Source organism: Chiloscyllium punctatum, chromosome 32 (assembly GCF_047496795.1).
Source record: "Chiloscyllium punctatum isolate Juve2018m chromosome 32, sChiPun1.3, whole genome shotgun sequence".
Taxonomy (NCBI): Eukaryota; Metazoa; Chordata; class Chondrichthyes; order Orectolobiformes; family Hemiscylliidae; genus Chiloscyllium; species Chiloscyllium punctatum.
Window position 1 is genome coordinate 41,369,033 of NC_092770.1, and position 15,643 is coordinate 41,384,675.

The 15,643-nt window shown below is 38.8% G+C and overlaps 1 protein-coding gene across 4 annotated transcripts in view; it reads right to left on the reverse strand.

Annotated features, from left to right (window-relative positions):
* LOC140458093 (sodium- and chloride-dependent GABA transporter 1-like) overlaps positions 1-9,448 on the reverse strand; it is a 72,323-nt gene extending 62,875 nt beyond the window's left edge. For 3 of the 4 annotated variants that reach the window (XM_072552161.1, XM_072552159.1, XM_072552158.1), the window contains exons 1-2: positions 9,269-9,448; positions 6,025-6,373 (exon numbers count right to left, since the gene is read on the reverse strand). In XM_072552161.1, the coding sequence (XP_072408262.1) occupies positions 6,025-6,256 (232 nt within the window). In that variant the 5' untranslated portion in view covers positions 6,257-6,373; positions 9,269-9,448. The remainder of the gene's footprint in view (positions 1-6,024; positions 6,374-9,268) is intronic. The other variant, XM_072552160.1, reaches the window with a different exon arrangement.
* Positions 9,449-15,643: the final 6,195 nt, after the last annotated feature.

A 15,643-nucleotide genomic window follows, 5' to 3' on the forward strand; every position in this document is an offset into this window, starting at 1 on the left:
CACTATTCATAAGATAAATTTAACTCCCTTACCCAGTTACCAAAATGGCCAATTAAAAATGTTACCAAACATGCTTAAAATAAATGATCAACTAGATTTATTAAATAAATTACCAAATTATTGATTTATTATAAAACAAAACTTACTCAGCAAAGATACAAAGCTGCTTACACATTTTGAAATATGGAAGTACAAATCTTCACCCTTCTAAATAACAACAACACCCAGATCAACTAAAAGAGAGAAAAAAACTTTCTAGATAGAGATTAATTCTGAGAGAAAGAAAAACAATCTTGGCCAATAATTGTTAGTTCTTTATGTTAAAAGGATAAGGTACGGAATGTTAAAGATGTCTTTCAGTTGGTATTCTGACACATGGCATGAACTGGATCCTTTGCAGATGCAGGAGAAAGTGAGGACTGCAGATGCTGGAGAGTCAGGTGAATCAGGAAACTTTGGGATGAATTATTTCAGAAGAACAACTGCATTGGTTTTCCGGTATCACACTGAACTGTCTAAATGGGATTTTGCGGAAAGACAGAGGAACAACCAATTAGCTCCACTCTCTCAGCAGGCTATACCCAAAGTCAACTTAAAAAAAAACAAACAAAACAAAGCTATAAACCCGGGCATGTGATTTTCAATAAACAAGTCCAAGCAATTAGCTTAATTTGTGTGGCTTTTAAGAAGGTTTTTTTTTAAAAAAAGGTATCCTTTTAATTACCAAATTTAAAATGAACAGTCCTGATGTCTCTTCAACACTTCAAATAAACCAGTCCCAATTTTTCAAACATAAATCCTTAAAAATTATCATAATGAAACATCTTCATAATACTTTTGCCATTGGAGAAATGAATATTTTAATGTACTTCATTACAAAATGTAAACAAAACAAGATATTAAAAAATGAAGACATTAATTGTCACTCACATTCACTCTTTGAATGCAACCAAAACTGAATTCTGGATTCTAGACAAGGCATCATCAATTAAATTATTTTTTTCAAAATGTGAACAATTTTAATAGTAAACTCCTTCAAAATAGTCTGGCATTCTTGTTTTTGAATTTTTCTAAAAGGCTAAAGAATTATGATTAATATATACAAGTGTTTCTCTTCACTGCTATAGGTATATACTTCAAAATAGGTATATACTTTAAGAACCAATAGCAATCCCAAAGTTTCTTTTGCTATAGTAAATTCTCATTTATAATATTGAATTAGTATTTCAGAAATGTATTCCATTGAATTCTCAATGGACCACCCAACTTCTGGTAACAGGACTGTAACCACCTCATGTCATGAGTATTAATTGTTACCTTGAAGCGTCCAGTGAAATTGAGGGCAGCTAACATTGGTTTAATCGACCAAAATTGATTTTAGCCTCTCAAAGGATGGTTAGAACTCTCCTGGCTATATTTTTACTTTTCTTTTTCCACAAATCCATCAGTGGAATGACTATGTTGCTGAAATGAAAACAGAAAGTGCTGGAGAAACTCAGCAGGTGTAGCAGCATTTCAAAATATTAACTCCGCTTCTCTCTCAACAGAGACTTGCTGAGGTCCTCCAGCCTGTTCTGTTTTAATTTCATACCTCCAGCTTCAATTTATTAATGATAGTGCTGAAGTTTGGTCCAAACTTACTTAAAAACAACACATCTGCAAAAACTTGATGATTTCTCATTTCATTTTAGAGGCAGGGAGGTCCACTAGTATTTGTACTTCTGCTGTTCTTGGAGCTTTTGTCCTTGCTCTACTAAATGCCCTAAACAGGCTACACTTTTGCAACTTCATTTTTGGCAAGTTTATGACCAAATTAGCTAACGATTATTTTCTAAACAGAGCTTATCATTGTTCCAAGTGCCATTGGATATCAGCACATGAAGTTAAGTCACACAATTAGAAACACCTGCAATGACTTAGTCCGTCAGTCACTGGAAAGTTGATGGAGGATTTCTTTAGCCAAATGGCATCACTCTGCATTGGAAAAGGCCAGCTGTGTGAAAAAGGCTATTTTTTTTAGTTCAGAGAGGTAAAGGTAAAATAACTCCACAAAGATCATTATCCCATCACCCAGTCACCCTTTATTTACATGTGAAGATCCTTTGACATTGATCCAGCTCCCTCAGAACCAGCTCTCAGAGTGAACAGGATATTTTTTTTTTTTTTTTTTTTCGATTCAGTCACCGAAGAACGGAGATTCTGAATCTCCTGTTTTTTTTTAAAGTGGCCAGTCACAACTCCAGGGTGTCAGTGGACACCCGCGTGCTCCTTCTCCAAGGACACCCGGGCCAAACAGGATATTATCTATCAGCCAGAGGTCCCTGATTGGCCCAGATTAACAGCCCCATGCAGGGAACTCCTATGAGATTCACCTGGCTGAACTTGTCAATGTACTTATAATAAATCAACCTGATCAATAGACCTCCAGAAAAGGAATTGGATTGATGCCTGCTTTTATTACTTCATTGACCTTTTTGTTTTTAAGCAGGATCTGGTTTAAACTATCAGACTTAAACACTAACTTGATTTGGAAAATTGAGCTGCTTTGTCAGGGTTCAAATAGATAGTTTCCAACATGTATTGAATTTCTTTCATCCCAAGCTGTTTCTACGGACCTATGTCATAACAATGCTGTTTTATTGGAGAGGTTTGCCATACATCCACATCACATATGGCTAAGATTGTGCACTCTGATTTATCAACACAGATCCCTTTAAGTTCCATGAGTAGCCATGTCAAGTGCCCTCGTGGTTCGCCTCCAAATTTGAAAGCATAATGTCTAAACTTGCTAGTAGTTCATCGAATCAGTGTGAGATACAGGTATCAGAAGGTTCAATTCTGCCTCATCCTTGCTACCTCTTGGCCTTCGACTGTCCTTACTACCTGACGTGCCTGTGCTTGCTTTTGCTTCAACATATTGATTTGCACAGCAGCATCAATCAAATGATTTATTTTCATTATCCTATTGATTACATTATACAAACCACCGAACCACGCTTTGAGTGGTTCACCTTGTAAAGCCAGTAATACAAACACATCATCTCCTGATTGAAATATCAATGCCTTTGCACGCATTTTGGTCCATTTCTTCATGGTTGTTTGTGAAAATCTAAGGTGCTTGTCAGCCATTTTGCAGGCTCGTGTGAGCCACTGCTAGAATACAGTAAGATAATCTAACATGCTAGATTCATCTCTCCATTTTAGATTTTTTTTTGTCCTCAGCATGCTCAGATATGACATGACATACCTCTGGAACAAATGGAACTTGAACCCAGTCCTTCTGGCTCAGAAGCAGAGACACTACCACAATGCCAGATGAGACCTATCCCTCTGCATTAAGGTTTTTATTTAGTTAGATTCAGAGGGCTCACGTCCATATACTAATTTTGAAAAGCTCATTAGCCTCATTAGGTGAATCCAGTGTGGCAAACAAAAGATATTCTTGTCCTTTATCCCAATCATGGGGATATTCATGACAGTTTGCCGTGATAATCGTTTTGAGGGTTTAATGGTACAGTTCTAAAGTCCTTTGTTTCTGTGGGTGACTTGTTGAGGAATGTGACTGTATTACAACCAGCTACTCATAATTTCCTAAAAAGCCTTAGACATAACATTGGAGCTCTAATCTGACTGGGTTGCAAATGGTACTTCATATAGAGTTACAAAAAGTGGCATCAGTACTCAATCCATTATCTTGACAAAAACTGTTCTCAAGGTAATGGTCTCTGGACGTGAATAACAATATCCATAACAGTAAGAACATACTGTGTCCTATTCTTAGTTTTGGTAAAGGTCCTGCAGATTACTAAAACGCTATTAAATGGTTCACCAAAAACAGTTTGGGAATTAGAAGTATTATGTTGAGTGCAGGTTGTTGTTTTTCCATAGAATGGATTATATGGCATCCTTTTGAAGTTCTGGCCATTAAAAATGTCAATCAAAATGTACAGAGTCATTCAGACTCCTGCATGTCTCACCAGAGGAATTTCATGGGCTATCCTTAATAGCTCTGAACAATATTTGGGCAGCATCAATATCTGTTGAAAGACTATCCAATCTTCATGTGCAGGTCTGTGAGAAGATCTCCGCTTGTGCATCAGAATTATGCTTTTAATATAGTGGCATTTCCAATCTCCCTCTGCTTCAATTTCAATTTGACACAATGCTATTTTACTTATTTCTGGATCAGCTTGCCAAGTTTTGCTCTAAAACGTCTTATTGAACATTCCCTTTGGGTTATTCAAATCCCTCAAAAGTTAAGTGTCTGTGATGTAAATTTGACCTTTGACAATGGAACTTGTTTAGCCCTGGCTTGGCTCACTACATACAAAGGAAAAAATCTAGGAATCTTTTCTTGAAATTGCTTGGGCTCCTTGACCTCACTTAGTCTTTCCATGACTATCATAGAAGTCCCATTTCCTAAGAGGTAAACTCTCTTTACAGATAAACTACAGATAAATCTGACTGTTAGCATTTCAAACATTAGATTGCACTCTCCAGTGGCACCCAATAGAAACGTACGGTATATATTCCCCACCAATACCATTCACTAACATCTTTGCATTCAACGTGTTCTCTGTTGGAGAAAATATCTCTTTCCCCAGCAAAAGGGCTTGAGTAACTCCTGTATCCCTGAGTATAGTGACATGCCTACCTATCTCACTGAGAGGGAAGGAATTGTTTTCCTTTAGATTAGAATTCTGGAACAAGACATCCATCCTAGGAGAAGCCAAACAGAGACACACATGAGAATTCCTAGAAGCATGGCATTCCAACCTGAACTCTATCAACAAACACATTGATTTGGACCCCACCTACCACACTCTGAGAGAAAGAACAGAAAATGGCATCACCAACACAGGAAATTATATCCCAACCCATGGAAACCTAAACACATTAAAAGGAAGTTGTACGTAACATCAGTGCTTCACCAGAGATTCACTGATGATGTTACCAGTATGGTGACGAAATGTCTAAAAACGAACCTTCCAGTTCAGCGAACAAACTTACATCCAGAATCTCAACCTAAGATACAAATCTTCTCAAAACATGCTAGAATTCCCTGTAGTTCTCAGGTATCTTATTCATCTCCCCCACAGTCAGAGTGTTGTTTGTATTTGGTCTTATAACTGCAGTCAGAGGTAGAACTTGGCTTGTCCTACTCTTGTCAGAGCTCTCTTCTCTGCAATGATGTTGTGTGCTCCAGTTAATCACATGTTTGCCCTGCAATTTTCAGTTATTGCATGAATGTATCCTGTGTTGTAACAGTGGAAACACTTCCGCTTCTGGACAACACTTGCACTCAGAGCAGCTTCGTTTCTGGAATGAAGAGTTGATTGTGAGCATTCCTAGCCAGCTCTTCACTTCCTTGGCTATTGGCTTTCCTTTTACCCTCCCACCTTCTATTGTTTTTAGGCTTATGGCGACGGAAAAACTGAACTTGTGAACTAACTCATAATCATCAAACATCTAAGCTTCCTGTCTGGCTGTTGTAACCTTTTGATATCCTTTGTGTATGCTTACTATTGGAGGGCGGAAATTTTTAAATTCCACTAAGAGAATTACTTCTCTAAATGGCTCATATGTGACTTCTATTTTTAGTGGTTAATTCCAATGATCCACATTAATTTGCTTTACCCTTTCAAATTTTAGATAAGTCTGCATGGGCTATTCTTGATTGTTCCAAACTTTTTGCCTGTAAACCTCAGAGGTCAACTCATATATCCAGAGAATAGATTTTCTTTTTCTTCCTCGTAATTTATTGAAGCCGCTTCAGAAAGTGTATATTTAGTACAGTCAGTTCTTCTATAATGCGATGGTTACATTCTTGTGTAACCCCATGCTCTAGAAAATTGGTGCTTGAGAAACAGCGCTTATAGCGTTGGTGCTGTTATTACGTTACAGCCAACACATGTTTCAAAATTTCGTGTTGTGGTAACAGTGCCCCGATTCATCAATCATGTTACAGCAAATTTGCATTGACAAAACACGCGTTATAACAGAATGACCTGTAGCTTGTCCTACCTCCACCATTTTTGCCACAGAGGTAAGGGAAACGCCAGACATTCCCAAGTCCAATGGCATATCCAACACAGGAAAGTAAGAAGTCAAATTTTCCCTTCCAGTTCCCTCTGTTTGGTAGAGTTTCTCTTTTAGCAGCCTGGCTACCTGTTGGCTCAGCCGTTTCCTCCAGTTGTGTCTGTCTCATACTTGGGGGTAAAATGATCTCCAAAGAAGCTTGTTCTGTCTCCCCCATCACTGGACACTTACATCCACTTTATATGGAAGGATTTAAGAGTTACGAACTCAGAGCACAATGAATTACAGCTCTTTGTTAGAATCAAATATTTTCCCCTTGATGTTTCACTTCACACTGCAAGTGGAAAAAAAGAAATAATTCATGAGTACAAATGTAATTTCAGTTTTCTTTATATTCTGAGAGAGCTGCGGGGGTGGAGGAGGGGGTGCAGGAAGAGATATTTTCTGAAAACAACTCAGATATATTGTGAACACTTCAGTCCCACAGGAGATGAGTGAAACTTAATCCTGCTAGGTGCTATCAAATGCCTTCCTTCAAATAAAATGTCAAAAACTAACAGGCTGGATGAAAACTGACATGAAGATATTTCAAATCTGGTGCAAACTTCAAACAATTCAACAGCACAGGGACTTCTGTTCTGCCAGACATGGCAGGCTTTAGGCTAAATCGACAACTTGGACAGTAACAGAGACAGTCCTGATATTGTAAGGGAACCAGAATATTATTTGTAACATATACAGTTATTAACCCGTAGAGTTGGTCAGGAATCTGAATCTATGGGTTTTATTAACATAGCATATGCCTTGGGTCCAGTGTTAACATTGTGGGTTTTGAATTAAAATCCCATCCCAAGTGTCTCCTGTTATACAATCATACAGCACAGAAACAGACCTTACGGTCCAACTTGTCCATGCAGCCCCATTTGCCTGCATTTGGCCCATATCCCTTGAAACAGTTCCTATCCATGTGCCTTTCCGAATGTTTCTAAATGTCATAAATATTTGTCCCTACCACTTCCTCTGGCAGCTTGTTCTATATATGCACCATCCTTGATGTTGCCCCTCAGGTCCCTTTTAATTTTTCTCCTCTCACCTTAAACCTATGCCCTCTAGTTTTGGACTCCTTACCCTGGGGAAAACACTTTGGCTGTTCACCTTACCTATGTCCTTCATGATTTTGTAAACCTCTAAAAGGTCACCTCTCAGCCTCCTATTTAACAGTCAATAAAAAGGTTCCAGCCTATTCGCCCTGTCCATATATCTCAAACCTTCTGGTCTCGGTAAAGTCCTTGTATATCTTTTTTGCATCTTTGCCCATTTAATAACATCCTTCCTGTAGCAGGGTGGTCAAAATTCTACGCAGTACTCCAAATGTGGCCTTACCAATGTTTTGTACAGTTCTAACATTCACTCATTCAACATAATAAATTCTGTCCAATAGATTTAGAAGATAAAGCAGTGGCCTAAAAATAATGGCCTTACAACCTATCCAGTTCAATCTTTCAACCAAGATCTCCTTTATATTATTAATTTCCTGCCTGTCTCAAACTTCTTTTGCTTTCCTTCCTATTATCACCTCCCAATATCATCAATATTCAAATTTTTAAAAATCAGTAAGTCATTAAAATCATAGGAACTAAACAATGACTGGAGTTTCTGGTTTTAAAATACATTATCATGGCAAAGTTCTTTAACTTACGGTGGAATTCTCACATGGGTTTGAAAATGTATTTATTTAATCATGATATTGCTAGTTATACCATCTAACCAGGTCACAGTGGACATGTAGATCAAGCTGCTGGCTTCTCCTAATGAGAACTGATCTTATTTCTGAGATGGGCCAAGATCACTTTGCTTTAAGGGTAGCTACTGCACAGAATTATCAGGATCAGACTAGTTTTGATTCAGGATCTCATCTCACTTCACAACTGACAGGACTAATAGGATAACCATGAGAAATTGTTCCCAAGTCATCACTTCAGATTATCTTTGCAAGTTTTCTGAGAAAGAAACACAGTCAGAACTTGTAAATTAATGTCTTTTAGTTATTGTGCTAAGTTAGTAACTGTTGTGGTTATAGGTTTCTATATATTATTCAACTTCTAAATAAATTTCAGTAATTAGTTTTAGTGTATAGTTATATCGTGACAACATGTTATTTTTCATCTTCAGTAGAGATGCCAGAATTCTTTTAGGTACCTTATAAGTTGCCTTATAGTGATTAACCCTTAATTGTGAGCCTGGAAAAGGCAAACCATACTTACCATGAATAGAGATATAACCTTATTCATATGTAACTCAGATTGCCAGACAATATTGTTATCTATCTCCCAGCTTAGAATCGAATATTTGAGAAAAGCCAAGATTACAGAGGCGACATACATCACAGACAGTAACTGGTAAATTACTGACATTTCAAAATTACAGTGTACAATTAAATCCAAATGAAATAACACAGGTTCATTAATGAAGTGCAAAGCTAGGGGAGAAAGTAAAACACAGATGCTGGGTAAATTCCTCCTTTCGAAAGATATGACAGGGTGAAGGGTCTTCCTTCGGTGCCACAGAAACGTCATGAACCAGAGGCTAAAAGCCTACAGATAGGTCATTTTTAATACATTCATTAGGAAGGATATAAGGATGATTACGATGGATTCTTTTCAGTAGCTGGAATTTAAATCATATTCATATGAACTTTTCCTGAGATCTAGCCTATGCTAGCCCTGAATTAGAAGTGTATCTTGTGATGGAGAAGAAAGAATTTCTTTTGCGTCTAGCTCACCCTATCCAGTTATCCTTGCTTTTCAAAAGTTTGCTTTATGCAACTTCCCTTTTACGAAAGACTACATTAGTATCTGTTTTCGCTAACCAAACAAAATCCAAAGAGAATTTTCGCTTTTATGAGAAAGGCGAAATTTTTCCCAGATAAATTAATACTTCTTCGTTTTACCATCTCGGCTTACAAAGGTTTCATAGGAACGCATTACTTTTGGATAGCAGGGGATACCTGTACCTGAATTGAAAACACTCAATATTCAGGGGAATCTAGTAAAAAATCTTTCATTTATCAATATGATGCTAGTTTTAAGCACAGAAATTTCCAGAACAAAGCTTAGCATTTGGCTTTTATGCACATGGTAGAAAAACTATATTTTTCATACTCCATAGATATTCCAATGTCTTTACTTCTTACAACTATTACTGTAGATGGGAAATAATAAAATCTTACCTTTTACAATTAATAATACCTTTTACAAGCAAGATGCTGTAGTAATCTTGTAATAGATGGGCATATTAGGAAGTTGACCACTGGGTGAATGAAAGAAAGGAAGAAATTTCATCCTTTAATTGGATGGTTTGTACTCTTCAATCCTTCCTCCTGACCCAGATCATTCTATTTTGAGCTGCACTTCATGAGTTTTGATTTGTTTGTCTGATCAGATTAGTGATTAATCCATTCTGGGATTCTGCATGATTAGAGAATCAATACCATTTTTTCTTCATGATGTTATGGGAATGGTGTCTCAACTATAATCAGTATAGCTTTCATTGTAAGGTTGGTGGGCATTTGACCCAATGGAAGTAGGGATATATAGTGACGTTGTGACTGAAGACATGATTAAAATATACAAGCAACTGCACAATTTAGGAAGGTCATGGTTCAGGTTTTGCTCTAGGATTTGAGCATACATTCCAGGTTCATACTTTATCTCAGTCCTCAGGCAGGCCAACATCATTAAAAGCACAATTTTTCATGTTAAAATTTCTGGCATAAGCTTGAGGTAAAAGATTGAATGGAACAGTTTCAAATGAGAACTTTAATAGATTTTTCTTAGACAGTAATATTAATGATTATACAACCAAGGCAGATAGATGGAGTTAAGAGACAAATCACCAATGATCTAATAGGAAAACAAATTCAATGGACCTATTAGACTACTCCCATCAATCAACGCCCACAAGAGTAGTTATAATAAAAGAAAGAACTGTGGATACTGGAGATCTGAAACAAATAAGACTGATTAACTAGTCATTTTTCACATTCAAGAGACACTATTGTGCACCACCTGCCTGCACAATAATGGTGACTTCACGTCTAAAATAATTCATTGGCTATAAATTTTTTTGAGATATCCTCAGGACATGAATGGTGCAAATAAATGTAAGGTTGAGTTCTTTAACATAACATAAGTACATCCTCATACATAACTCAAAGAATGTCTATCTTTATAGAATTGCTTGTAATTTAACAATCTCATGCTGCTGAAGCATTTTTCCATTTGTGTTATCCTTCAGCCACATGTTATTGAGATTGTATAATTCAATGTCATTTCTACTTACATGTCTAACTGGATGGGTCAAACACTGCCACAGGGTACAGGGAAAAAAAAATCAAGTAAAGTGCTCAATGAAATGGGCTGAAGGTTCACAGAACACACAATTGAGAGCATAAAGCACAGCAAGAATGCAAAGCAAACAACAAAGTGAAAAGAGTGAAAAACACAAATCACACAGCATAAGGGATAATTTGACAGCAAAAGCATAGATTAAACACTCAGCATTAAAAAAAATGTAATATCCACAATGTAACTCAAAGAGAACAAAGTTCACCCTCATCCCAAAAATGAAGACAACAAAGAACGTGAATGACAATTTTCATTAAAAATCACTGGAGCTTTAGCCCAGACACTCTACTGTGATGTCCATTGCAAATATTAAGGTAGAAAATAAACTCCATTGTGATCTTTAAAATAATGAATTTATTTGTAGTAAAATATATGTAACATACAAAATATACAATATTATATCATATATTATTATACAGTAGATAATATATTTTAAAAAACTGTACACATGACCTGACACTTTTTTCATCTAAATTCCAAGACCCACATTTATTAAAGTAAAATTATCACACTACAATTGCATGGGGGTGCTGCTTAGTTACATGTTTTGTAATTTCTTCAGTTAGTATTATAGAAGAGTTCCTAGGACCAAATATCTCTGTTCAATTTACCATTAAATGCCAGAAGTTTTGCTCTTTAATTGTCATACTGAATCAAAGTATGATATAAATATAACAACAGAATGTATGATCTCAGAAATGGGGATTGAAATCCCTATGCAAGCCCTGATTTAATTAGCAACAACCCAATCCCCTTCCAGGCTGACATCCAGTCAGAATACCCTTTTATTTTATTTAACTATTTTGTAATCAACCTATTCAAAAATCTGATTACACCCTCTGGGGCAAGAGGCACTTGAACTCAGGCCTCTCAGTCCAGGGGTAGGGATGCTACCATTATACCACCTCTGACCAGAAGATCTTCTTTCCCCCGAACATATGAGGTACAGCTAGAGTTATGACTGGTTCTTGCAGCTCAAGGTAAGAAAGAAGGAAAATGTTAGGACAAATTCCAGTGCTTGAGTATTGGTCTCTTTCAGCACCAAAAATAGCAATGTGACGACTGATGCAAAATCGTTCAAGACAGTGGTAAATAGAAATGTGAGATGGAGGAATTTGGTGGAATTAAATAATGCAAAAAATATTGGTAGTGTTTTGAAACTGAAGCAAGTCCTTCTGCCTATACTCACTGCAGTGGCTTCATTAAAATTCATTGACCAGTTGTGTGTAACAATACTGCAGGTATTTTTAACAACTGGAGATCCGAGTCTCCTCCATCATTCTCTGCACTGTCAAGGCTGTTCAAACAGTTCGAAGTTGGCATAAGACTCCCAGGACACACACAGTGAAGGCCTGATGTTAAAATAAGGCTCCCTATATATCAGTTATGTCCAAGCAGTTTAGACTGAGTGCCAAAGTTACAAAGCGTAACCATGCCAGTCTGTCTTTGCATGCCACAGTCTGTACACCCAGAATTTATTTCAAGGTTGAGATTTTTTCCCACTCTGTATCGATCTTTCCAATCCCATTGCTCGCTGCTCCTCAGCCCAGACACTGACAATTACATTTGTAAAGCCCCTTGCAGTTACTAAAACAGTAACTCTTTGAGGCAACTATTTAGTGATATCAGTATTAGCACTTATCATTCAAAAGACTTTGAAGACCAGAGACAGTCAGCGACTAAAATGTGGTTTATATTAATGTTAATTCTTTATATTCATGCATCAAATCGGCAGGATAAGGAAACCCATAGGTTATTCTCCTGTTTTGCATACAATAGGTTCAAACCCCTCCATATCAAATTGTGAAATTTAACACAATGGCCTAGAAATTCACTTACATAGCGATCTGTACCGTTACAGACTCACCTTGCCTTCTTTGATATGAGTGTTCTTCATGACATTGGTCCACTGACCTGACACACAGCTTCAGCCTTAGCATGCTTCTGAGCACGTGGACATGGCATTCACCAACCATCTGATAGGACATTAGGGGTATAAATTAACAGGGGTCCGAGTGACATGGCCATAGTGAGATGAGTAGCTGCACCGGGCGATGTGTGCTGAGGCCCATCTCAACATTGGGAGTGACTCACTCCATCTTCAATACTTTTCACAAGCAGTGTGGTGAGATTCTCAATAGGCAGTGGGTTGCCAATTGACAGGGCTTGTTAAATACCTTGTTAAGAGCCCAACTCGCCACATTAATATCCAGCCTTGCATCTTACCAAGCTTGCCCGGCAAGTTTGACCTGAGAAAACTTGACAATGAAAACAGACTGAGCACCTGGCCAATTCATTTGCCTCTTTCTCCAAATGGTCAATGTTGAAAACCTGGCACCAAAATGTCACAGCATGCATTATGGGCACCAGCCAGTCACGCCCGACATCCACAAATATTGGCATTCATTATGTATTAGCCTCTAAGAATACTCAAAACACATCTCTGATTCACATACATGACACTTGGATATTTCAATACTGCATCCCGGAATGCAACAAGGACATTGCGTGCTCAGGGACATGGAACCAGGGATCTTCGCTTGCTGTCAGAGCAAACTGTTCACTGAGTTGACACAGCATCCCCGCCTTGCATTGCCTTGTCTTGTTTATTTTCACCTTGTCTGATTAGCCAGATACTGGGCTCACATTACTCCTGTCTTGCCATGCTATTGAGCACAGACCCAAAGACAGGAAGCTTGTCGTGGTTATTAGCAGGTCTCCGTCAAGTCAAGGAGATTAGCGTTCGCTCAGTGGATCCTGGCACAGTAAATCTACAGCAGCCTCTGATATCAATCCAAACGTTGCTCAGAGCAGTCAGAGTCAGGATCCTTTCCACAGAGGAGGTGAGGATCTGACTGTTGGGCTGCAAACTACCCGTGTTGACTCTTTTTGATCTATTCTGGCCTGTTCTCCTCTCTTGTTATGATATTGGCTGCTTTTAGCACAGCCAACCCATAGTTACCCACTCTCAGGACTATAAACACATTACATGGCTTGTTTTCAGCACAGCCTATCCATTATGATTTAGTCAGCATCTCTTCTGTTCTGTCCTGCACCCCTCTCATATTGCTCTCTGGGCTCCGCTTCCACCTATCCACTCACCTCCTTATCCTACCACTCTCCCTAATCTCACCTCCAGCATAAATAGCAGTTTTTCCTAGCTGCTAGCAGTTCTGATGAAGAGTCACTGGACTGGAAACATTAACACTGCTTTCACACCACAGACGTTGCCAAACCTGCTACGTTTAGCCAGCAAGTTCTCTTTTTGTTTCAGATTTATGGAAAATGTTAAAAGAAGCCTCAGGTGTTTCTAGAGACTTTTTCTTTGGTGCATATGTCAGATGGGTGGCAGAGGAAAATGTGACTTGTCCACGCAAAGGCTACAACAAATAAGGGGCCAACAGTGACAATGGCTTTGCAGCTTAGCAGGAAGATGGAGCAGAGGTTGCTCAGATGCTAAGCTCTCCACCATACCCTCTGCTCAGTTGCAGATGACTTCTATTATGCCCCTTGACAAGAACATATTTAGTAAGTCAATGTATGCAGTATCTGGGTGTGCACGTTCAATCAGCAATCTCCAGTATACTGCCCCACCAACACCCCACAGAGCTCCTCAGAATTGTACAGCAGAGTGCTCTGAGATTTACTGACACTGCACTGGTGGCACTTGTTCAACATGGAGAGAAGAGAGATGTGTGAGAAAGTGAGGACTGCAGATACCGGAGACCAGAGTCAAAAAGTGTGGCGCTAGAAAAAGCACAACAGGTCAGGCAGCATCCAAGGAGCAGGAGAACAGATGTTCATCAGGATTGGAGGGGGTTGGGGGGATGGGGATGGGGAGCAAGGTAGCTAGGAAGGCGATAGGTGGATGCAGGTGGGGCGTAATGGTGATAGGTCAGAGCAGAGGGTGGATCAGATAGGTGGGACGGAAGATGGACAGGTGGGAGAAGTTCAAGAGGGTGGTGCCAAGGTGGGGGGAGGGGAGATGAGCAAACTGGTGAAATTGATGCCATGTGGTTGGAGGGCGCCTAGCCAAAGATGGAGCATTCTTCTTCCAGGCATTGGGCGGCTAGGATTTGGCAGTGGAGGAGGCCCAGGACTTGCACGTCCTTGGTAGAGTGGGAGGGGGAGTTGAAGTGGTCCAGAAGAGAGATGTTACCTATCTACTGCACCAATCCTTCCCACACTCTTAGAAGGTGATGGGGCAAGATAATCATAGCAATTAATGTCAGGATTCGAGTTCTGACGATTTACAAACTTACAAAATAGGAGCAGAGGTACACCATTCAGCTCGAGTCTGCTCCAACATTCAATAAGATCATGGCTGATCCGTTTGTGTTTCTAATTCGGCAACCACACCTATCCCTGACTTTTTTGCCTAACAAGAACCTATTTACTTCTGCCTTAAAAACAAATTAATAAATTACCACCACAGCCTTCTGAGGCAGAGTTCCAAAGTCACACAACCCTCAGTGGGAAAAAAAACCTCTTCATCTCTGTTCTAAAAGGATGATCCTAATTTTATTTCATTGCCCTCTAGTACAGAGTTCACCCAGAAGAGGAAACATTCTTTCCACATCCAACTCAGTAAGACCATTCAGGATCTTACATACCTCAATCAAGTCACTCCAAAATCTTCTGAACTCCAGTGGAAACAAATCCAATCTGTCCAACCTGTCCTCAAAAGAGAGCCCATTCGTTACAGGTATCAATTGAGTAAACCCTCCTCTGAATTGCCTCCAATTTGTTTACATTCTTTAAGTAAAAAGATCAAAACTAAACATGGTATTCAGGATGTAGTTTTGTCAATGACCTGTATATGTGAAGACTTAACATTATTGGAAATTTCATACCCATGATTCACAGCAAGGACACTTTGCCAGATTTTCAGCCATGGCAGCCACATCAGTCAAATGGATTAGATCATTCTCCCCTCTTGAGCATAAAAGGTTGACATATAACTTGCGGAAGCAGAACCTAACCTGTGAGTAACATGCACAGCTGCTTGTCCTTACTCCCATGAAGTTGTTATTCGTGGCCATGTCTGAGGTTGTTATCAAATGTCATATCTAAAGCTATGGTCAGTAGCAAGGCAGAAACCATCATGTCTGATGTGTGCTGATAGCCAATCCTCCTTCTCATATCGCAATGTCCCCTTGTCGCAAAATCTCATCTGCTTTAGATTGTGTAAGCACGCA